This window comes from Malurus melanocephalus, unplaced genomic scaffold (assembly GCF_030028575.1).
Source record: "Malurus melanocephalus ecotype Western Australia unplaced genomic scaffold, MMel_1.1 scaffold_239, whole genome shotgun sequence".
Classification (NCBI taxonomy): Eukaryota; Metazoa; Chordata; class Aves; order Passeriformes; family Maluridae; genus Malurus; species Malurus melanocephalus.
The window spans coordinates 221,185-244,414 of record NW_026623471.1 but is presented as its reverse complement, the minus strand read 5'-3'; the positions used below and the strand labels follow the sequence as shown (position 1 = coordinate 244,414).

Below are 23,230 nucleotides of genomic sequence, written 5' to 3'. Positions count from 1 at the left end.
GTATTTTCTGTGGAACTTTTCCAGGATGTACTGTCTGAGCATCTAATTCAGTTTGAGGTCCCTTTACTAACTACAGTTTGTGTGACTGAAGCACACTAACTTTTTAAACCCTTCCCATCTTTGCATTCTTGTTAGTTCTTCCGGAATGTGCTTAGTTCAAATATTCATTCCCTACCCCCTCACCACTGATAACTTATCAGCAGTCAGTCATCAATACTGGCAGTGGTACACAGATGAATGGTAGTAAAAGGTAATTAACTYGAGTGCTTCCATACTTCTTGTAACTCTATTCAAGAATTGCTTCTGTTCAAAAGAATGTCATTACATGTTGCTGATAATTTTATATCTTGCTTGCTAGAGAGATTTTAATACTTAACTAGTGATTGCAAAGGCATGCACTGCTAAAAGGTTTTTGCTTCTGTGAACAACTCAGTTATACTGAGAGAAAGGAATTGACAGATGCAATGTGTTGTTGCATGAGTTTAATATATGCAGATGACGTGTGGAACAACTTMAAAGATAACCCTGTTTATGATTTTGTGATACTTGAATTTTTTAAGACATAAAACTATCAGAGATAGATAGATGTTCTATACAAAAGAGGGGATTTGATTTATTTCTCTAAAAAGTCTTAACTGTTATGGTTTTATTTGATGGCTTGAGTAATTCAGTATGRTACTTGGAAGTTTGTGGTCATTTACTGTCCTAAAATACTAAAATCAAGGAGTCATTAATTGTAATATTTAAACGAAGCAGTCATGTATAAATTTTAAAGCAAATCTGTACAGACTTGGTCATCTTCAGTTGAAGTAGGAAACATCTCCTAAATATTGGCTATGAATGATTAAAGTTTTTGTTGATTATCCTGTGTAAATTTCAGAAAAGTATTTTATAAATTTTCCCCATTTTGTCCACACTATTCTTTTGTAGGATATTCATGTATTTTCTTAGTATTTGGTTGTAGAACATCTAAATAATTACCTCTTAAAATATTTTTTAAAAATCTAAATTAAAAGGCCAGCGAGTCTGTCCACAAATTATACTTATTTGTTTCTATCACTAYTTCAGTAGTGATCAAAAAATTAAAACTATGTGAATGTTTTTTTCTTATACTCTTGCAGCTTGGCCTCAGGCAGTATTTACTAGTCCTACCACATGAAGAATAAGAGATAAGCTCTCAATTAACCTTATTTGCTTTGCTATTTCAAACTCTTGCCTTGTCCTATATCCAGAAGGGTGCCAAAATTGTTCATGTTGGCTGACTTGCCTTAGATRCKTAGGGTTGCTGTATAGATTTAAGSTTTTAGTTTTAGAATGAGAATCTTTGGTAATGAAAATCTGGTGAATTTCCTGCATATGCCATGAGAATTTTCTTCTTGAAGATGTGTTTATTGGAAGCCATAGGTTGGAAGGTTTGCATAATAATAGGTATTAGGTTGTCCTTGAAATTTGCCAAAATTTCTTCATTTTGTCATTAGCACTGGCAAAAGAAAATTCTGATATATGTGCCTCCAGTGGGTGGGACTATAAGGGATTTTGTGTGGTTTAGGAAACAGCTTTGTAAGCATCTGTTTCTTACCATTTTCCTGAGAAACTTACCACAATGAATGCAATTAATTCAGTCTTCACTTAATATTCTCTCTTAAATATATATACTGTTGAAATAGACTGCCTTCCTAAGTTGGCAGTGGCATTATTTGTCTTGGCTGTACCTGTGCTCCTCTGAATGTGAAGCAAAAATGAGTAATGGAATCTTCCTTATCATGGAGATCCAACTGCCTTGATTCCCTTCTGTTCTTCCCATGTAACTTTCATCTCACTTTCAGGTGGTCAGCTGGGGTGGTCGGTTGGTCACTGCAGTTCTTAAGGCATGTGTCTGCTTGATTTTAGGCACAGATAATGGTCTACAGCTACATTTTAGAAGATATATATGGGGACCTATGAGAGTTGCTGTGAATGAGAAGTGATAGATTGTTAGTTCATTATTTTACGGATTTGGAATCCCTCCCAACTCACAGAAKAAAAAATTGCAGTGTTTTGGTAGCTGATGCTTTTGTAAAACACATTTCAGAACTCAGTTTCTGAAGATGTTGTATTTATAGAAGAAAGGGATTGTAGTGCTGTTAGTGCTTGCCATGTTCTATGATRCTCAAAAAGTCATGGCAGTCAAATGCAGTCCCAGGTGACTGGGAAAAGGGAAGCTTTGTACCCATTTTAAAMAAGGRTAGAAAGGAGCTACCAACCTGTCAGCCTCACCACTATACTTGGAGAGCTTATGGAACAGATTGTCCTAGAAGCTGTGTTGAGGCACATGGAGAACAGGGATGTAATTTGGGACAGCCAACCCAGTGRCYTTCTGTAACARAGCGACTACATCAGTGGGTAAGGGAAGGGCTACAGATGTCATGTATCTGGACACAGTTTCCTGTAACATTGCTCTCTCTAAATTCAAGAGAGGTGCATTTGATGGGTGAGCAGTTACATCCAAAGGATGGTGGTCCATGGCTTSGTGTCCCAGTGGACAAGTAGTGTTCCTCAGGGGTCAATAACGGGACCAGTGCTGTTTAGTGTCTTGATTAGTGACAAAGAGGGATTGAGTGCACCCTCAATAAATTTGCAGGTGACACCAAGCTGAGTGGTGCACTTGACACACGTGAAGAATTGGATGCCATCCAGAAGGACTGGACAAAGCTGGTGAAGGGGGCCTGTAGGAATCTCACAAAGTTCAACAAGGTTGAGTACAAGGTGCTGCMCCTGGGTCAGTGCAATCCCTGGTATCTGTACAGTCTAGAGGGTGAGCAGATTAAGAGCAACTGTGAAGGACCTGGGGTTGCTGGTGGATGAGAGGCTGGACATGACCTGGCAATGTGAGTTTGCAGCCCAGAAAGCCAGTTATGCCCTGGGCTACATCAATAACAGTGTCCCARCAGGTGGAGGGAGGGGATTCTGCCCTTCTGCACTGCTCTGTTGAGACACCACCTGCAGTGCTGCATCCAGCTCTTAGGAACAAACCTCTAAAGACTGTAAATTTAATAGTAGCAGATGGCTCTGTAAACCTTGATATTTCTGTATTTTTAATAGATAATTCTAAACTGTCCTCCTTGCACTGTGTAGTAGGCTTTCCTGCAAATTCTTACCAAATTACACTCTCATGTTTAAAGAAGATGAACAGTAGAACCTGCATCTCTTTTTTCCAAGTAGTAATGAGGGAAGTGGAGGTTAACACTTCAAGATTTAAATACTTTATTGAAAAAGTGGCATTGAGTGCTTTGATCTCTTCCCATGCTCAGTCTGGTGTTTTTTTGTTGTTCTTTTTTGTTATTGTTTGTTTGTTTGTTGACGTGTGTATACATGTAAAATGTGACTAATCCYATTACAATAAAAAATCTAAAGAAATCAGATATTCTTAAGACTCAACAARTTAAGGAGTCTTTATGTAAGTGTTAAATATACATTCATTAAGCTTTGCAAATTGAAACATCAAAAAGTTTTAATTATAAGTAAGAAATTAGCATAAGCAGTCTTTGCTCTCTTACAAGTATTCAGTATCCTCTCTGATGAAACTTCCAGTACTGATCAGTTCTCAGACTGGGAACTTGATCATTCATTGATCTAAGGAATTCGTGTAGAACTATGAGGGTGTTTTAACAATACACTGAACTCTTTGTAGATTATAATTCCAATCAAGATGTATTTATTCTGTACAGTGAATTGATAGATTGTTTTCCAGAGGCATTCTCCTGTCCTCAGCAGTAGAARCACTGTGTCAGGGGGATACAATGAAAATTTTAGTTGTGCTGCACGTGCCATAGCTGTTCTCAGGAGTTTAGTCACGTGCTTCTCATCAATAAACAGAGGAAATTCAATAAAAAATTGCAGAAGGCTGCTTGACAGTAAGGAGAACCTCATCTTCAAAATCAGGTGCTTTTTCTGAATGCTCACATTAATCTGCATTTTAATAGAACAAGTTCGTTGGATGTAGCAGAATGTTGAAAAGAGCAATGTTAATGTTTGTATCTTGAGATTGTGAGGAGAAAATTCCATTTTTACTCTGTGTCTGATGTGTCATGTTGCAGTGCTGCTACCCTTTCCTAGAATTTTCACTGCCTGTGAAGATGGTTTTAGAGTTCCAGAGAATATTAGTTAAAAAGAGTATGAATGTGCCCAGGAGGCATCCTGTTGTGTTTGGTTTTAGATTCTCATTTCTTTGTGGTCTTCTCTGTGTATTGTGCAGGTGTTGGGCACATTGCTGGTATGTGTTTTAGGGCTTTTATTTATTTTTAAGGAAGAAGTTATATTTTTTGTTGCCAAGCTGTCTAGCAACAGTAGTAGTTCTGGTGATGGAGATCAAGATACAATAAAAGTGTGTATATTAAATTTTATGCTGAAAATTTGATATTAAAAGGCAAAAAAAAAGACTGAGAAGACCTATTGTTCACAATTCTTTGAAAAATCTATGTTTGATTAACAGATGGATTGATTTTGATTAAAGTGAAAACGTTGAACTTTTTGCACTAAGGAATATGACATGAAAGTGACTGCTCTGCAAGTAACAATGGTGACTTAATATGATTTTTGAAATGTTTTTATTACTCAAGGATATAGGTTGAATGAAATTTATTTTCCTTCATGAAACTAGTCTTATATTAATATCAATGTTAATAAAAACACTGTGACAGTTAATCACTGAATTAAATATRTGTAAATTTGTTAGCATCCTATTCTGTTACATTCTCAGTCTGTTCYAACTATGAACAAATGGTCTTAAACTCTTTAAAAATAATAAAATTTTTGAATTCATATTCCTTCAAGCATAACTGAAGCTTTCTAAAGAATTCTGTACAACTTACTCTTTTAAGGTACCAGTGTCCTTTATCTGGTTAAGAAATGAAAAATAAACTTGGGAGTTTTTTTAATGCATCTTCTTGAAGTCTTTGAATAGATGTTTTCTAYTGATGCATTTCTATTGCTTTCTTAACAGTGGACTTTTAGGAAGACTTATTAAAAGTGTATTAACCTAAAGAGTAGCAATAGCTGAAACAGATTTGAATGAAGTAACTGAATTTATTTTTGTATATCATTTAGAATGTTTTAAAGTCTTATTTTAAATGTAAATAAGTGGTATGTGATTGGGTGGGTGTTGGGTTTTTGTGTTTTTGTTTTTTTTTTTTTTTAATTTAGTAGTTGGTATTACATTTTCACTGCTGCTTGATTTTGTTTGTAGAGCCAGAATGAAGACTGGGGAGGTTTGTCTGAGGATATCTTATGATTAAGAGCAATCTAAGGCATTAGCCCTTTTGACCCCATCTAAATGATTGGTAACTACCAAATTTACCATTTTGGTGGCATGGATTAAATGGGTGCTATGCAAAGACTGCTGCACGTGTAATTAAGTCCTTGCAAGGGTAAACAGAAAATGGGTGATGGGCTTAACTTTCTGCAACACTTGCATGATGGTCTTTGAAGAGTGCTTTGAGTGTTTCCTTTTATTTTCCTTTTATGTACTAACCGCATCAACTTGAAATGTCTGACTTCTACTGGCTTTCTTTGGTGTTAATAATTAAGTGGGATAATGCAAGTTAGTGAAATGGATACCAGAGCTAATAACTAAACAGATGTTTGGCTTTGTTTACTTACAATCAGCCCATGTAAACATGTGTTTATTGGAAAAAGAGCTGTTTACATCTGCTGTGCAAAGAWAATGGGCCCTAAAAAGACTGGGTGCTGCTGCAATTGACTGTATATCAAATGCCGGATGCTGCATGACAGAACAAAGCTTATTTGCATATATAGTGCATTGCAACATATTTTTGTCCAAAGCATAAGTGGAATACGTTGTGGCAGTCCTTCTAATAAAGGTAAGATTTTACTTTGCATAAAGCAAGTTTAAAACACTCATGAAAACGATTTGCTGGAGAAAACTTAATTAGTCTTCTGCTTATTTGATACAATGATAAACAAGTTCAGTAAACAAATTGGTTTTTGTAATGTGGAACTGTGGTAATAGAGCTAATTTCATGTGCAGCTTTGTAAATATCAGGATTTAGTTTCCAGATAAAAGGAAATAATTGTAGTAGGCAAAAATATTTGTAACATGTTTAAAACCAAATTCACAGTTGGTGTATGGATGTTYTTGCCATTTAAGAGTTTCTTAGTATATGGTACAGCCATTGATCTGTGTTGGGAAGAGGGTAACAGCCAGTAACCTGCCTGTGTATTAGACCTGAAGAATTAGGGCWGCCAACAAGTCATTTGTTGAAAAAAGAATTTCTTGTATGAGCTTGAACATACGCTAAAACAACTGTAAGAAAAACCTATGTGCTCAAGTTTGATACTTTCCACATTTTTTCCTCATTTTTACTGCTTTTTCCCTGTTTTTCATAATAACAAGCTCATGTACGAAGAGTGTGATTCTCATAGTGAGGTTAGTATTTATACTGTGCCTGTAAAACTTCCCTTGTGATTAGAACTTTAAAAAGCTACCTATATTGTCCTCTTATCTTTTTTTTTGTTATTTGGTGGTGTCTTAGATGGCTAGAAAGACCAATTTGGGCACATGCAAGGTGAGGCTTAGAGAATTCTGTGTGACTCCACTTGGCTTGCCTATAGTCTGTCCCGAGGTGAATTCTGTGTATCAGCATAGTTTTAGTTGRAGAAATGTGCTTTGTGCCCACTGAATTAAACTCAGTGTCATTATCTGATGCCATGGAATGCCACTTCTTGGCCTTTACTGTTCCGTGGAAGGAGCGAAGGAATAGTCTCTGGGTTCAGACATTAATTTAYGAAGATGTTGTGGTTCCTCCGAATAGGGAGAAATGGAGATGCCRTCTGCTGGGGCAAGTGGAGAGGGACAGATAGATGGTTGCACGTATTAAGAGATGGGAGATGTTTGCCTGGAGTAAGGAGCTGCAGCTTGTATGTAGGAATGAAGGTGATCTGTGTTAAAGAAAGATCTCCTGAGGTAAAGGAGGTTGCCTTCGGGCAAGGGGAGGAGTTTGACTCATAGCTTTGGTGCTTGGATTAACCTGATATTTAACTTACAGGTTATGCAACTTCAAATTACTTTAATCCTTTTTACTCTATGAGGCATAACCAAACCTGGAATTAGTAGAATTTGGGTTTTTTTATGGCTTTTTTAGAGAATTTGCTTGTAAACTAAGATGTTGATTACTGCATGTTCCGTGTGGCAATTGAAATAAACCACCTACCTATTCAGAAGTAGTCAGTTCCCTAGAGAATGTGGTGAAATTTATTGTAAGGCTTGTGTAATATTGAAAAACCAGGTGAAATCTTTATATTGTACATTCAAATTGTACTATGTGGAAATTGTGCTTTCTATTGAGAGCATTTTACAGTGGTTAGGTCATGATCCTGAGTCAGGATGGGGTTTCCTCATCACCCAAGCCCATGCTGACAGTGACTCTTKTTGCCACCTTCGTGTTGTGTTGATCCTTCGTGTTGTACTTGCCCTGTGGTTCTGGGGTTCCTAGCTTGTTAGCTAAAATTTGAGCTTCATGCAGCACAGCATGAGCGAAGTGCCAGGAGGAAGAAAGCATTGAACAGGGAAGTAAAAAGCAGCTGCTTTTGGCAAGCCAGGACTTTTGCTAAAGCTAATAGTGCAGCTTAAATTACATCCTATTTTAAATCACAGTATCTAAGTGTTTTAAAAAGCCGGTGTTCCACACATCTTGTCCTGACTCACTGTCTGCTCTGAACCTCCAAGTCAGATTGCATAGGTAGGTTCCAATTTGCTTATCRTGTGCTGCACCCCTGCTGTTGGCCTGAGTCATAGGAGTGTAGCAAGGAGCCTCAGCAGCAGTATTGACTTTTGGAGTTTTCAGTTGTCCTTTCTCTCACTCTTTCCTTTGTGCCAGGAAACCTATTTATATGACCATTCTAGAACTGGATTTCAGATCCATTTAAACTGATCCAATTCAAATTGCTTTTTTTCTAAAAACATGTAGTCAGCAGCATCTTTTTTTCCCACGTTTGCAACTTGTGCCTGCAAACATTTGTCCAAACAATTATAAGAACACAAAGTGCTGCAGGACCAGGAAAGAAGAGAGATGCTTAAATGCCATTGCCATGGAAGCTGTATAATATTGGACGTGACATGGCTTGTTGCAGCAGTATTTTCAGGCCATCCCTTCAGAGATACAGCCCTGCAGTTTAAGAGATGCTTCCTTAAGCAAAGGAGAATAAGCAATGCAAACCTGTATCTGCAGTGCTGGAAGAAAACATCCATGAATCCGTGTGTGCGCAGTTTGGCAGTCTGCCAAACATACAGACACTGTCAGATAATCCGATAGAGAACTCAGTGATTTTTAATAATTTTGGCTCTAACTTCACAACACAAAGTGTTCAGCCGTAATATGTGCTTAAAGCATTTGTGTTTTTGTGGAGGTGAGRTGAAGCCTCTGATGGATTCTTAGAACCATCCTTACTGCTAAAGGCTGGGCTGTCGATTGTTCCTGGCTCKCTGCGTAGCAACTGATTGGCACATGTGAAGCAGAGCCTCCCCGGGCGATTATCACCTCTGAGCCGGCAGATCAGAGTAGCAGCTAAGAGCAGGAAGCACCTGCTATTATCCGGTTATAGTACACAAAGCTTCCACTGATCCCTCTGCTTGTGCCATGGGAGAGAAGCCGGCAGGCCGCTGCTGACCTTCGCTGTGCCCTTCTGCTCCAGGCTGGGTGGGGGGTGATGGTTTAGAGCAAAGTCTGTGCATATGCTAGGATGTTTTGCAGAATAACATTTACAGGACAAACTGCTGTTTCATACCCTAGTCGAAAATTGTGTGGACCGGTTTGCATCGATCTTGAAGATTTTTTCTTTGTTTTCTGTGTATAGGAAGCTTCAGACAAGATCTTGACCAGGAGTTAACATTGTTGTAGGATGTATCTTTTTGTTTGGGTTGGTTCTTTTTCCTTTTTTTGTGAGAGCATCTTAGTTAATACTTGTCTTTGAAGATGTTCAAGACCTTGAAAGTTCTTTTAGGCTCTCTGTTAAAACACTTTGCACTCTTTTGAAAGTAAAAAATTGAATTTCCCAGTAAAAATATCCTAGTGGAACTATTCAAGGCCAGACTGGATGGGCTYTGAGCAACCTGGTCTATTGGAAGGTGTCTCTGCCCATGGCATCAGGGTTGGAAGTAAATTATCTAAAAGATCCTTTCCAACTCAAAGTCTTCTATCTAGTGGAAGTTTCCGAATAGTTAGCTAACCAAAGACGGTGAAACAGTTACTGCTGTTTTGAAATCCTTGAAAAGACAAGTGAAGAGCAGTAGTTTCCTAAAGCAGCCGTTCATTAGAAATACTTCCTAATAACGATTCAGAAGTAAGAACACGAACGATTCAGAAACATTGCTAAGGAAGTGTTTGTTAAATGTTAATCTCTTCCTACTGCAAAAGYTTCATTTTTCTAAACAGAAGCCCYCATCCTGGCCTCTTGATTTCCCATWGTCTGCTTCTGTAGAATTCTTCCCAAATTTCCGTACACTCCGTGGTCCTGCGTCTTGTCTGTTGTTTGAGCTAGGGATTGTTAGATGCTAGAGTGAGGAAGAAAACAAGTCTTTATCAAAAGATTGCATTTGTAATTTTTGTCTGCAGTTTAACATGTCTTGCCTTCATAGGCTTTGTTCTGGTTTTGACRGGAAAGAAGTTAAAACAGTAACTAAGGAAACTTTCCCTGAAAAAGAAGTCATGCCAAGTATTCATGAGGTTTGTGCTGCTGCCATGGGGCGTCATCAGTAAAATGGCAGCACTGCAAAACACTAAACTTGAGACAGTTTCATTTGGACATAAATAATTTCTTTTCTCTCTCTTGCCTGAGGAAATAACACAGTTTTCTTGTCCACTACAGACATAAAATACCTTAAATTGCAGCAAGAAGCTAATTCAAGATAGACGTTAGGCAAATTTTCCAGTGGTGATGATAATGTAGCATTTAAGTAGATTGCCTGGGGTGCAATAAAAAGGCATCTTTGGATGCCTTTAATAGGTGAACTGTCTCTCAGTAAAGCTATAGGTATGCTGTTTGGGGGACTGGATTAAATTATGTCCCTTCTAATTTTATTTTGGTTATGATTTTTAATTAGTTTGGGTCATGACAGAGTTCTCTGAGAAAATGTCTGTTGAGTTGGACTGGCTAAATAGTTCTGTTTACTGAAATCAACTCTACCATGTTTCTAATTTAAAAAATCTCCAGTGACTCAGGCTGACAATTTCAGAGAGTATTGCTAGCTTTTTAAAATGAGTTGTAAACACGGGTGTCATTTTGAAAAAGATTAATTCTAGTAACTTTAAAACATTACAATTCCACAATGTGCAGCTTGTGTTGTAGAGCTGTGACTTTCTGAAAATACTAGGATCTAAGACCTACATGTTAAAAGTCAGATRAAACAGTTCACTTCAAAATTTTTAAGTGATGATTTTTTAGAGGTGGTATTTCAATTTAATTTGCCCTTCATTGTGCTCTTAGGATACTGTTGCCTCTTCCCTAGTTTCTAGATCAACTGATTTAGGAACTCATTAGATCTAGGTTGGTATCTTGGGCAACAAGCGAGCCTGTGAAGCATGTCCTTGAGATCTGCACATTCCCACTGAAGGAAGGCAAGGTAGTACAGATATTGACTGTGGAATTTGACAACTGTTCCTTCCCCATACTGTCTTTCCTGGTATTCAGACCAGCAGGCCAACTGCTCTGGARACAGTGTAGTGGGGAACACAGAAAAAAGTCATGGTTGAAACTTTTGCGATGGGATGAAACTGTGGTTCTGTGATGGAAAATAATTTGTCAAAACTTCATTTTCCTTTTGGCTGTTTGTCAGGCTGCCCACAGTGCCAGGCCCTCCRTGTGGGATGGGCCCAGGTGTCCTTGGTGGGGTACAGAGGCCTCACTGGAACTCCAGTGTTTTCCATCTCAAACAGTGCTGTGTTATCACTTCAAAGCTCTGTTACTGTTGTCTTCCATTTAATCCTTTAGTTTCACCTCTACAACATCAGTTTATTGCTGGTCTAATTGCAGGTGGTGTTTGCATGGTCTGTAAACTAAAAAGCCACCAGGAGTGAAATAACCCCTTTCTTCCTATTGTTACCAGACAATCTATCTTTCTTTATCAGTAAACAGTAAGTTTCTGTGAAGATGAGGCACTAATCCAGCAACAGTAATTTGAGTCAGTCATCTAATTTCGTGTAACATGATTTTAGCATYAAAGACAGCAAATTCCTCAAGTTATGAACCATTGAAAATACAAACAGGGTGGGGAATACCCCTGGGCTGTGTGGGACTGTGCAAGTTTGGAAAGTACTGAAAAGGTAACAAGTGGATAAAAATTAAATGAACACTTGCATGGCCTTATTTGTTGATGTTTACAGTTACGTAAAAGGACATGTGGTTAGTGTTTTCAGGCCAAAGAGTGTGCTAAAGAATGTGTACACGCATAATCCTTGAATACAACAACAGTGGGTTGTAATCAGCCTCATAAGACTGTCAGAAAATGAGCTGCCTCTCCTTCTTCTTCTTTCTGTCCAGAGARCTAATGTAAAATTAGGGAGAAATCTGTTACGAGATTTAACAGGCATTTCATTGAAGACGTGAACTTTGGCTGCTCTTTTCTAATGCTGAGCAGTGGAAGACATGAGTTTTTTTCAAGGAAGAGGGGAATCATATGTATGCGTATATTTCCCAGATAAAAATTGGGCATTTTAGATTATTACAGTATGCTTCTGCTTCAGTTGTCTTCATGAACAGTCACCAGTGCAAGTAAAGCCTGGGTTTTCCATAAGAACRTCTCTGGAAATTTTAGTCTATGGAGGCTCCAGGAATTCTAAAGTTAGTACTTTCTTCCTTTTAATCAAAACTCCTACTCCCTAATAACATACATTATCACCATGCAATGCCTTTTCCAATTAGTAATATGCMACAGCGTTTTGTTTTTAATGCAGACTGACGCATTTTACTTACACCATGCAAAGAGGTGTTAAGTGTTAAAATTTACATTTGTAATTCTTCATTATACACGAGATTCTTTTGAATATAAAAATTACAGCATGTATCATAAAACTTATTTGCAACTGCCACAGAGTTATATAGGTGCTAWTTGTGAACTCCTGGATCTGTAGTTATCTTGATCGGAATAATTTAAACTACTGTGACATATCTTCAGATTACTGATACTGAGAAATGGTATGAAAAATGTAAAGCTTCTAGGATATTTTGTTGTGGTTTTTTTGTAATGTGAGAGTAGAGTTTAAAAACACGCTASCTTGGACATGTGAATAAATTGAGATGGCACAGAAGAGACAAGTTTAGAAGTCCATGGGAACTCTCTCTGTTCTGTTTTAAAACTTCTGTCATTCTGGGAAATGGGATACTAAAATAGATTGAAGATTGTAATTGGTACAGGATGAAAGATGGAAACTGACTTGCAGAGAGTTGAGTTTTGTGTGTTTTCACCACAGAAAAAGTTTAATGGGCATATRTATGGCTGATGCTCCTAAATGGCTGTTACTCCATTAAAAAAATCATGTGTCTTTAGGGCTCTGATTTTAATACAGAAAATTGGGTATTRCTTTCTTTCTAGCTCATCTTTCAGCAAATTTAATACTAATGTTCATGCTAATCATAAAAGAGTGTATTGAGTTCAGCAGCATAATTCAAAAGCAACAAAAATTTAGCTTGCTTTGAGAGGTGTGTCAGGTGCCTCCCTTTTTCTAAACAGACTCTCTTTCTACRAAATGTAATTTTTGTCACCAGTAATGCCACTGCTGTACTGCCCTGGTCCGGTGCTGCTCACAGCTGTGTTCTGGAGGCCTGGTACCTCTAAATGTGTGTTTYATTAAAGCAGATGTGGTGATGTCAGATGCCACTTAGCCCAGTGCTTGTTTCTGACAGAAGCCAACAGTCGATGCCTGATGCAAAGACAAGAATGGTGCAAAAAATAGATAGGATGGTCTATCTCTGGAGTAGTAGCTCTGCTTTAAACATTTTTTGGCTGAGAAGAAGCTCTGAGCTTATGTAATAAAGTATTTATGATGTGAAGTTGTTCTCTATGTTGTTGGACACAGCATGCAAGTATGGGGGGGTAAAATGATGGTTCTCCCYACCACTGTCCCCCCTGGAAATCTAGAGTAGTCAAAAATACAATATTGTATTTCTGTATCAAATGCTCTTTTAATGTCAGAGATACAATAGTGAGATAATATTTTTGTTTTCTTGCATATCTGTCCACCTTTTTATTATGTTATAAGAATATGTACATTTCTTTTGTAGCCACGTCATGAATACTTTAATGTACCAGTGTACTAAATGGCTTCATTCATCATGCATGCAGAATTTCAGAGGAGCTAGACCTGTGACTTACTCATGRCAGAACATTATCATCAGCTTGCTGAATCCAGTCATCTTGAATCTAATAGAATGCCACCACCATTCTCTACTGTTGTACTTTCCTCTTCCCCCTCTGTTTTACAATGTTGTGTCTTCACATGTCTCATTTCAACAAAACTTGTGCTTGTTGGCATATGGTATAACTTTTTTATTGTGTGTAAGCTTGAAGTCTTATGCTTTAAAGTTCTGTAGCATTTTCTGAGCTAAACATCTATATACTGCAGCACCTACCTAYACTGTAACATTACTCAACCCTTGTTTATCTTTCAAATAGGTTGTGGTGGTATTTAAACATACACTTAAAGTCTGTAGATGAAATTAAGACTTAGAGAGAAAATAGGGAAGGAGTAGTATCATGTGAAATGTGTATACACCCAAGTATTAAATGATGTTGAATGAAATTCTGTGTAGACCATGCATCTTAATTAATTAAAGGTGCAAATACCGTTATCCCTTTCTGAAGACTGGCACAATAGTGTGACTGGCCTTAAAAAAAGGAGGCAGGCAGAATTGATTAGGTCAAAGAGAATGATCTGAAATGAAAACATTTGTACTTAAATGTTCAGAACATTCTTGTGAGTAGTTAAACAGTTGCTGCCACTGAAAGAGAGAACAGTATCATTGCTTTACAAATGAATAATAGAATCATAGAATCACTAAGGTTGGAAAAGACCTTTAAGCTTTTTGAATCCAACCATTAATGGTTAGGGTTTGAAAGATYTAAGTCCATTGACAGTATACTTTGCAATATACCTTCTTAAATTGGCATTTTCAGTTTTAAGTGCAGGCTATCTTCTGTATAGAACTGCCACGAGGGTGAATGTAAGTGCATTCAGTTGAAAAGTGGGCAGTGAGAGGACATGTAATGCATCCTGTTTGTAACCTAAACCCAGTGATGATTCTGAAAATTGTTTCCTCGTAATTAATCAAGGAGGTAGTTACTCAGATGAATCAAGCTAGTTCTATATGTGGTAATGCACTACCTTCCAAATGATAAACTGACATKATAATGGTAGATTTAGGGAATTAGGCCAAAGATTTGGATTGGATTTGCAGCATTCTGAAATCTTAGAAAACAAGATCGTAGGAGTGGTTTTCCATTTCCAAGTTTGCCTTTTTTTYTGTAAGCCATTAACAATGTGTTTGGATGTCTGGTTAATGCTGCTTTAGCCTGCATTATTTCATGCCTGTTGGCTTAAAATGCTGTGCATTGAGCTGTAATGAGATGCTGTTTTTCTTGTTATCTGTATACAGCTGCTTGCTTCTAAATGACTAGGTAATGAATTAGCTTTTCTGGCATGTTTGAAATAAAGTATTGCATGCACTTTTGTCTCACGTGAATGACTTTTTTCCTCATCTGTGTTCTGATATTTCAAATTTGTGTTGTTTGCCTTGGGTGATTCTGAACTGCAGGTAGTATATAACACTGCAGAATGTTTTACATAAGAATTKGATAAAATGTTTGACACTTACGAAAACAAATAATGTGAACAAAACGTAATAGAATTCATTCTGTTTGTTTCTTTAAAGTAAWAATTGATGAAGTTATTCCTCTAGCAAAAGACATTAGCCTTTAGGTGTTCCTTGAGATGATATTGTTGATGAGCACGTAAGAAGGCMCATCTGCCTCAAGGTTACTGCTGTAGTAATAAAAAAAAGAAAATATGACTGACTTCTACGGGTGATGTATCTGTGGAGAAGTAACTAATGTCCTTGAAATTGGTTGCTTTTAATGCTTAGCCAATGACCATGATTTACCTGAAGAAATCTAGTATTTAAGCATATGCCTGCTGAAAAATMATCTCAGACTTAGTATTTTTGTCTTCCCTGCTAATTCAAAACTGTTTTAAAAACAATGATGGCAGCACTGCTGTGTATTTCTTCATAGCTATAAAGAACTTTGTTTTCAGGTAACTTTGTAAATATCCTGTTTCACCYCTGAGTGACTCTTAAATGTCCACTGCTGTCTAATAAATTTAAAATTGAAAAGTGGATTTATTACAAATACTTTGAAGACCATGAAATGCTCGAGAAGTTGTATTCTTTTACTGTTCTCTTGAGTTCTGGTGCCATAGTTAGTTAACAGTGTAGGATTTATTGAGTAAAATGCCTTAGGTTGGTGAGTAGTGGAGGTGTGTGTCTTCTAAAAAGAACACAACAAAGGAATCTAGGAATATAATACAAAAAGTGATGTTAAAAATGCTACATAGCCATTTCTTCAGTCAATACCTCCTTTTGGGGATTTGGTAAAATACACATGTAAATCTTGAATCCTGCCATYCTGTCTTGCTTTGTCAAGGTCACCACAGTTCTAAGAGTATTTTAATACTGCATCAGTGAGGGGAAAAATCCCCAAGCTACCACTACATCTTTATTACACCAAGTATCTTGTTTTCAGGTTTAACTTGCCACTTAATTTTAATTTCTTATTTGCTGCTGCATTTTAGAAGCCATCTCAGAATGCGCAGAGGTAGCCTGTTCCAAACCCTGATCAACTGTTAAATGAAGTTGCCTTTAAAGTATTGTAGCTTGTTCTTTCACTGCTCAATCACCTTATGCATGAGCTGAATGAAGATAGTAAACCTGCTAATTTTGTGCCACATAGTCAAAGTTGATAGAGACAGTGTTCTGATGTTATTTGTGAGATTTGAGGTGTCTAATTTTGTATTTTACTGACATTCGTTTTCTAGTCAATATTTGCAAAGCAGTTGGAAAATAATTTGTTGGCTGCCTTAACTGTTATCTGCCTTTTTTTTCTGCTGCATGACATGTCTTGTTTTAGGATGCTAAAGTAAGTTTATTCATACTCTTGATATTAAAGCTGTTTGTTTCCATATGGACACAGTATCCCCTTTTATTTACTRTGGCATTGTTAACAGTTACAGAAAACATCAGCCTAAAGTTTCTAGTTTAAACTGTTTCTTTTTAAATGCTGTGGAAATAATGAATATAAAACTTATAATAATTCTTTGGAATTTATTGCTAAACAACTTGTTCTGAATCTAAGGAAAGCTTCCTAAGCATAGAATTAACCTAAAACTTTATGCCTGGTGTGGAGTAATAAAATTCCTGTCCTGAAAATTCCTCCCTTTCGGTATGGGATCAATTTGACACCAGGCATACCAAGGTTCCTTGACCTGGTTTTATGAATTAAGCATGGGATTAATGAGGAGGAAAAAAAATAGACTTCTTTATAAAGATCTTAYGGGATACTGTATCTTAGTTGCATTAGTAGTTTCGTTCTCCCATTTACTCATTCTTCCSTAGCAGATTTTTGAGACCCTTGAAACAATTCACCACAAAAATCACTGACTCCTTTGCAAGATCCTTCCCCATCCCTCCCCAATTCCAATCTCTGTTACCCAGCTGTGATTTGTTCCCTGCTGCTACATCTGAATTGTTTTATTTTTGTTACGCTTAMGGGCAGTAAAATCTACCAGCTATTCCTGTGAACCATGACAATCTAATTAACAGCTCTGTGAAGAGTGCAGCTAATACCATGTTTGCAAACTGCAGTACTTCCATGTTTCCATGTCTTTTCAGCTTGCTTTTTCAATTCAGCATCTTCCATACTAACTCATGTAGAGTGCCGCTCAATAGAAACAGTGTTCATTTACTACTGTCTCACATTTTCCCTCCGTAGGAAGCAGAGACCCCACGTAGTGTACTTGAAGAAATTGGATTGACATAAATCTTCTCTTCAGCTGATGCCATCTCAGTGTTTCATACTGTAAATGTTCACTGCCTTCATTGTAATGTTTAGCTAATGGTGTAAGATGCTGTTTGTCAGTATTACTGTTCTGCTAAGCTGCTTCGTTCAGGCCTACAAGAAAAATACTTTTTTTTTTGAAAAGGGAACAAGAAACCTAAGTTCAAAATTTATAAATGAAAGAGAATTAGATTTAAATTGACTCAGTGTTTCCCTTCACTGCATTTATAGGAAAATTGCATTTGACTTTGAAAAGTGTACTGTTTTTTATAAGCAAACTTGACTTCAGGAAATAAATGTATTATGATGACATAAGCATAGCCTATCTAAATGAAAAAAAAAACTACATGGACAACTCCAAATATGAAATGTTACGGTGTAGAAATTGTGTTTATGCAACCAAAGAAATTGTTCATCTACATTTTAGTTGCCACTCGTGATTATTCCACTTATTTCAGTTGTTGCATAAAGATTCAAAATATCTGTTTACYACTGAATTTGTCATTATACCAAAGAATCCTGCCAGGATCTACATATCAAACTGGTAAAAACTGTTAAGGTGATAACTGCTTTTTGCAAGAAAACTGATCAACTTCCTAGACATGAAGGTGTATTTTAGTGTAGCTACCTTGAGTAAAACTGTGCAAGTTACTAYACTCAAAAGGGAATGCATGTAGGAAAAAAGAACAACCCAGACCGAATAAGGAAACTGTTTTTAGGTCTGATATTAGCTTGCTTTGACCATGAACACAAGAAAGGTCAACTTGCTAACTGAATAGAGAGATGCATAATGAAAATTGGATACTTTCCAAGATGGGAAAGAAGCTTTACAAAAGGGACCTTTTATTATTTTCTTTCGAAGTCTACTAATTAATTTGTATTTATTGGTGTTTTATAGTTATGCTTTATTGAGTGTATAGGTACCTTTAGGACACACTAAGTGTCAATGTCATTTAACTGCTTTTCTTGATCAACACCTTAAACATGTGACACATCCCTTACAAAACTCTTGTGTGATGTACAATTGAACCAACTAATTTGCAGTGAGAGTTCTTAAACATTAGATTTGTATAGTATATTCACTACAAATCATGTAAACTGATATCCCGTAATATTTTGACACTTTGAGCAGACTTTCAGTAATTACTAACTAAGCCTGTTTCACTTGAGGAAATATGATCCATGTGTGGTTTTGACGAGACAGTGGGAGTCTACACCTGGGAGTCGCCAAGTTCTGTTGCCTGTCCTCATGGAAGGGGGATTGTCTCTTCCCTCACCACCCAGACTTCCACTGGGATTTTTGGTTTGTTCGCCTGAGTAGTGCCATGTTTTCACAAAGCTTAGCTCTGGCAGTGCTGCTGGAGAGTGGGCTGAGTAGCACCCAGCCCAAGGAGAAGTGCAGCGTTGTTGTCACTTGCAGGGCCCCTGATCCAGACCCCAGCATAAATACTCATGGGGCTGGGCTGTGTGTGCCACTCCTGTGGCAGTGCCAGGGTGCTGTCTGTGAACTAAAGCCATGAGAATTTTCTAGAATTTACACATAGAGATTCCAGAGTACCAGAGACTGTTTTTGTCCCAGGGCATTTCCCCAGTGCACAGCAGGCAGGGATAGATGAGGGTAGAATAGTAGTGTAAGGACCCTGTATGTGAGACTGGGGTGGTAAAATTGATTTAAGTCAAACCAGAAGCAATTTTGTATGTATTAAACATGTTTTTAAAGTTTACACTGTCACTTGTATGTGCTTGGCTGGATTAAGCTTTGTTGTGATTGTGACCAACTGTTTGACTTCTGTCTGTCACTTTGGTTTAGTTGTAATAAATGTCCATTTTTACACCATTGCTGTGTTTATATGTAATTAGTGCCCGTATTCACAGAGGAAAGAAGAGGCCACTCAGTGCTGGCTTAAAAAAAAGAGAAATTTTATTACAGTGCTTAACCTGTTCTTGAGCACTTCATTAAAAAATGTTGAGTATACTGTGTCCAAGTTAAGTTATTTACATCCATTTAAATTGTAGAGAAAGCAATAAATTAGCAAGTTTTTTGAAAGCTTGCCACATTAAACATGAAATTTATTTAAGTGTATGTTAATTTGATAGGGTAGTACCACTTCATTTGAAAATAAAACCACATGTTGAGAGAGATTTCTGGATAATACAGACTGAAATTGAGTTCTTTCATGGAATTCTGAGCAAATCAATGTAACATTTATTACAGTCCTGGTCTCAACCAAAAATACCTGATGAATCTGTTCTCTACCTTTCCAAAAAAACTGAACTGCTTGATGTTATCAGCAAAAGCATTCCCATCTTTGGGAATTTCTGAAATTAATTTGAAATAAAATTCTAGTTTTTGAATTTCCTGTCTTGTGGGGAAGGGCAGGGTGGGGGGATTTAAGTTAGAATTTCTGGATTGTTCAAGCAAGTTGATTGTTGTCTTGAGTGTCTTCAAGTTTACTGACATAAGTCTTTAACTCRAAGAGGCTTTCCTAAACCACTTCTGTTCCCTTTTGGGTTAAGGCCACAATGATGTCACCCTGTGGCTGCCTCTGTCARGTTCACAGGTACCATGGGTTACCCTTATCTTGCTTTGCAGTCTGTCCCATGGCTTGACAAAATTACCTGTCTGCATCACATCAGTTTTGGTTTTCAGCGATAGATACTGAATTCACTTGATCCATCAGTGCCGAGCAGGAGTGTATGTGGAATAATGGGTTTATTTTAATTACAAGCTTACAGTGCAAGCAAAATGAGCTGCATTCTGGATGATGTAAGAAAGTAAATTAAGCATTTAGGTTATTAAGTAGCATAGACTTCATCTTTCATGTTTTGTAAGAAGTGCTGATCCAGGACAGGAAGCAATAGTATCTTTTAGCAGGCTCTTGCATGTCTTTAGAAAATAAAAAAACCCAAGTTGTTTAGTGTACAGGAATGTCACTGGTAAACTTGAGGGCAGTTTCTGATACACCAAATGTTCTAATGCAAAGCCGGATGCAAAATAGCCATGCTGCCATCACGGGGCATAAAACTAGGAGAGGAGTCACGTGGGATGCATTTTGGACAATGTGCCCTATATGCAAGGGCTGGGGCCAGAGATGGAAGGCCTTGTGGGTGTCCATAAGAAATATCTTGCATTCAACAYCCAGATGGTGCCACCCCTCCTCACCTGTGATGAGGGTTTGCTGCTCTGGACAGGCAGACAGTCAAATCTCAGGGAGGGTGGCCACCAGCTATAGTTGGAGGGAAAGCGCTCTGCTGCGAGGGGCCAAGCCCAGTTCCTTGATGTCTTTAATTCTGCTGGGCAGTAACAGTTCCTGTGCCTACAGGGGTTCCCACTGSGCTCCCCTATTCCCCTTGTGTTGCTGAACAAGGCAGAATTGTTCCCTGGCTGGGCTGTTCCTCCTCCATGGAAGGGCGGGAGCAGCACTGCCTCCCCATCCTGACTGAAATGGGTCTGGCAGGCCCTGGCACTACCACCCTGAACTTCTGTGTAAATGCCAGAATTACTCCAAAGCATCTCCGTGATCCCTGCAGAATTCACAACTGAAAAAGAGTATTTTGAAAGCTGCTGCTTTTAAGTAGTCATCAAAGACAAAACAAAACTTGGCCCACATTAATTCACTTTGTAAGGTCCTTTTCTGTGGAATAGGCAGAATAGCATGCAATGGGAACAGGCTATTTCTTACAAATTTAAATACGTCTGTGTTCTTCTGGGGCTCTTTCCCTTTGAGAAAGAAAATAATTAAGCTTAACATTAAAAGAAACTTCTAGTCTGTCTCTCCAGAATAAAATAGCTCACTCAGATAATARTAAGGAAACAGAAAACCATGCATATAACACTACTTAAGGTTATGAAGCAGAGAAACAATACTGAAAAATGCGAACTCTGAAGTTAGAAAACTGGTGGAATCCCAGGTTTCATGCTAACAAGTGCAAGCTAAATGTCAGAGCTACAGCTCTCAGATTCTGTATAATAAATAGTGTGTGAAAGCGAAGGGCAATCACAGCTACCAGTCCTAYACTGCACAGGTACAGCCAGCACATTTGGGTCCAGACCTCAAGAAAAACAAGCTGAAGCTTCAGCCATTGTAGTAGCAGAAATAAAGTATATTAACATTTTTACATGCATCTCTGAGCAGGTATTTTGTTTATTTTTAAAATACAGCCAGCTTCCCAGATCCTGTTACAAAACTCTGGGGACAAGGAGCCTAATTACCCATGGAATTCTCACATGGGTGTTAGTGGGCACTTAGTTTCTAATCCCACAGGGGCCTGGTTTGCTTATTTCACCTGACTGGTCACAGGTTCCCACCGCCCACTCCACCACTTTTACTTGAGCTGGACAGYTGATTTTGCTGAGATAATGCTCTGTGACGTCTGGTTGCATGACCTGGGATGCACAGCATCTGCACAGGCACAAATCAGTTCTGCCACCAGAGAGCTGTAGAAAGCAGGGCAGCCCCAGGGAAAGAAAGATGTTACAAGTGGCAAACTGAACCAGAGTTTGCCATATGYTGTGCAAGTGACCCAGAGAGAAAACTGAGCAAATATGAAAAAAACAGAAACCTAAGGGAAGGTTTGTCTCTAAGGTGTAGTGAGAAAAAGGTTCATTATGAGAAACTGGCAGTCACAAATTTCTCAAATGGAATTAAAAACTTAGTGCTGTCTATCCTTTGAAATATGCCTTTCAAAAAAGTTATTTCAAAAGTTATGCTATTAAATTACAATTCCTACATCTGTTAATAACAAAAACATTTAATCAAATTAACTAAGCTACAGCTCTGCCTACAGTTATGACAATATATAGTGAAAGTTGGGTTTGAACTGAACATCACTTTTGTTGTATTACTCCATATTGGACAAGTTACRCATGAAGAAAGAAGGAAAAATGTATAATCAGCATGCTAGGTGCAGTATGCATTTAGAAAAGCAAAAATATATATATATAATATCCAGAAGCAATGTTCACTCTTAAAACTATCCCGGGGAAAAACATTCTTGCTGTGACGAATGCTATTGGTAAAGTTCAGATATCCAGATTTTCTAAGGGAGTTTATGTCACATTGTTGGGATTTGTAATGAATTCCTATTTGGGAGCAATTCATGCCTGCTTTAGGCTCCTAACTCACAGGGTCTGATCTATTCTCTAAAGGCAGGAGCCCAGTTCTTTGGAGAGGCTAAAGACAGGGAGGAATCTCTGCAGACCGTTCCGGGTACCTGCACCTTCGGTGCCACAAGCTCTCTCCAAGCGTCTGAGGACCATGAGGTACCCAAGTTAAAAACCTGAAGATAAGCCACGTGAAATACAGTACATCTAACAGCACAAATCAGTTATTTAAAAGTGAAAAAATATTGGTAAGGATTTATCTAACTGCAGGTACTTTGCTAATATAGCTGTCATTTAAAAGAAGTTTTGTCCTGATAACTTCATTTTTATGTACCCTACTCTTCACCTTGGCTGTAAAAAAACAAGGCAGTAGGGTGCCTTAAAACTGTTTGTAAAATAAACATAAAAAGGCTCTTAAGTTCTCCTCTCCCAAAAACATAAAATAGTATTTCATGTATAAACCCTTCTGTTTCTTTAGCCACTCTGCAGCCGTCTTGATTGAGCCTTCACAATCAGTCTTTGGTTCCCAGATGGACACTTTCCACCCCTCCAGCACAGGTTCAGCAGCTTGTTTTCACCTAAAAATGGTGGGCAACCAAGAGGTATGCAAAGTATTTCTATAACCTCACTTGAGGATTACAGTTGCATGGTCTCCACTCTTACTTGGGGATTACAGTACTGAATAAACTGATTGTTTCTCTGTGTACTTGCTTCTTGGTTTTAGTCTACTGCAATCTTGACAAGCAATCAGCTCAGCAGCTCAGTCAGAGAAAAATCCAACACTCATGACCAAAATGCTCCTATTGGGCAAGTATTGTACAATCAAACACTGATGTCTTTGAGATCCCTTTTCTCCARTTCATAAAACAATTATATTTTGTCTAGAAAGAGATTTCCCATAAACAGATGAAAAATACAAATGACAGTCATCTACACAGACCTGGATCTGCAGTGTGCAGGGGTGTGAATTTCCTACACACTGGCTGTTCTGCACTAGCTCCTTACAGGGACAGTAAACACTTCACACA

At 37.9% G+C, this 23,230-nt stretch overlaps 1 protein-coding gene across 4 annotated transcripts in view; it reads left to right on the top strand.

The window, feature by feature from the left end:
• AP1S2 (adaptor related protein complex 1 subunit sigma 2) overlaps positions 1 to 18,851 on the top strand; it is a 29,825-nt gene extending 10,974 nt beyond the window's left edge. Inside the window, exons 5-6 of one of the 4 annotated variants that reach the window (XM_057375111.1) lie at positions 5,225 to 5,318; positions 17,033 to 17,096. In XM_057375111.1, coding sequence (XP_057231094.1) covers positions 5,225 to 5,269 — 45 coding nt within the window. In that variant the 3' untranslated portion in view covers positions 5,270 to 5,318; positions 17,033 to 17,096. Of the gene's footprint in view, positions 1 to 5,224; positions 5,319 to 13,272; positions 13,813 to 17,032 lie in introns of those variants that run through there. The other 3 variants (XM_057375110.1, XM_057375109.1, XM_057375112.1) reach the window with 3 other exon arrangements.
• Positions 18,852 to 23,230: the final 4,379 nt, after the last annotated feature.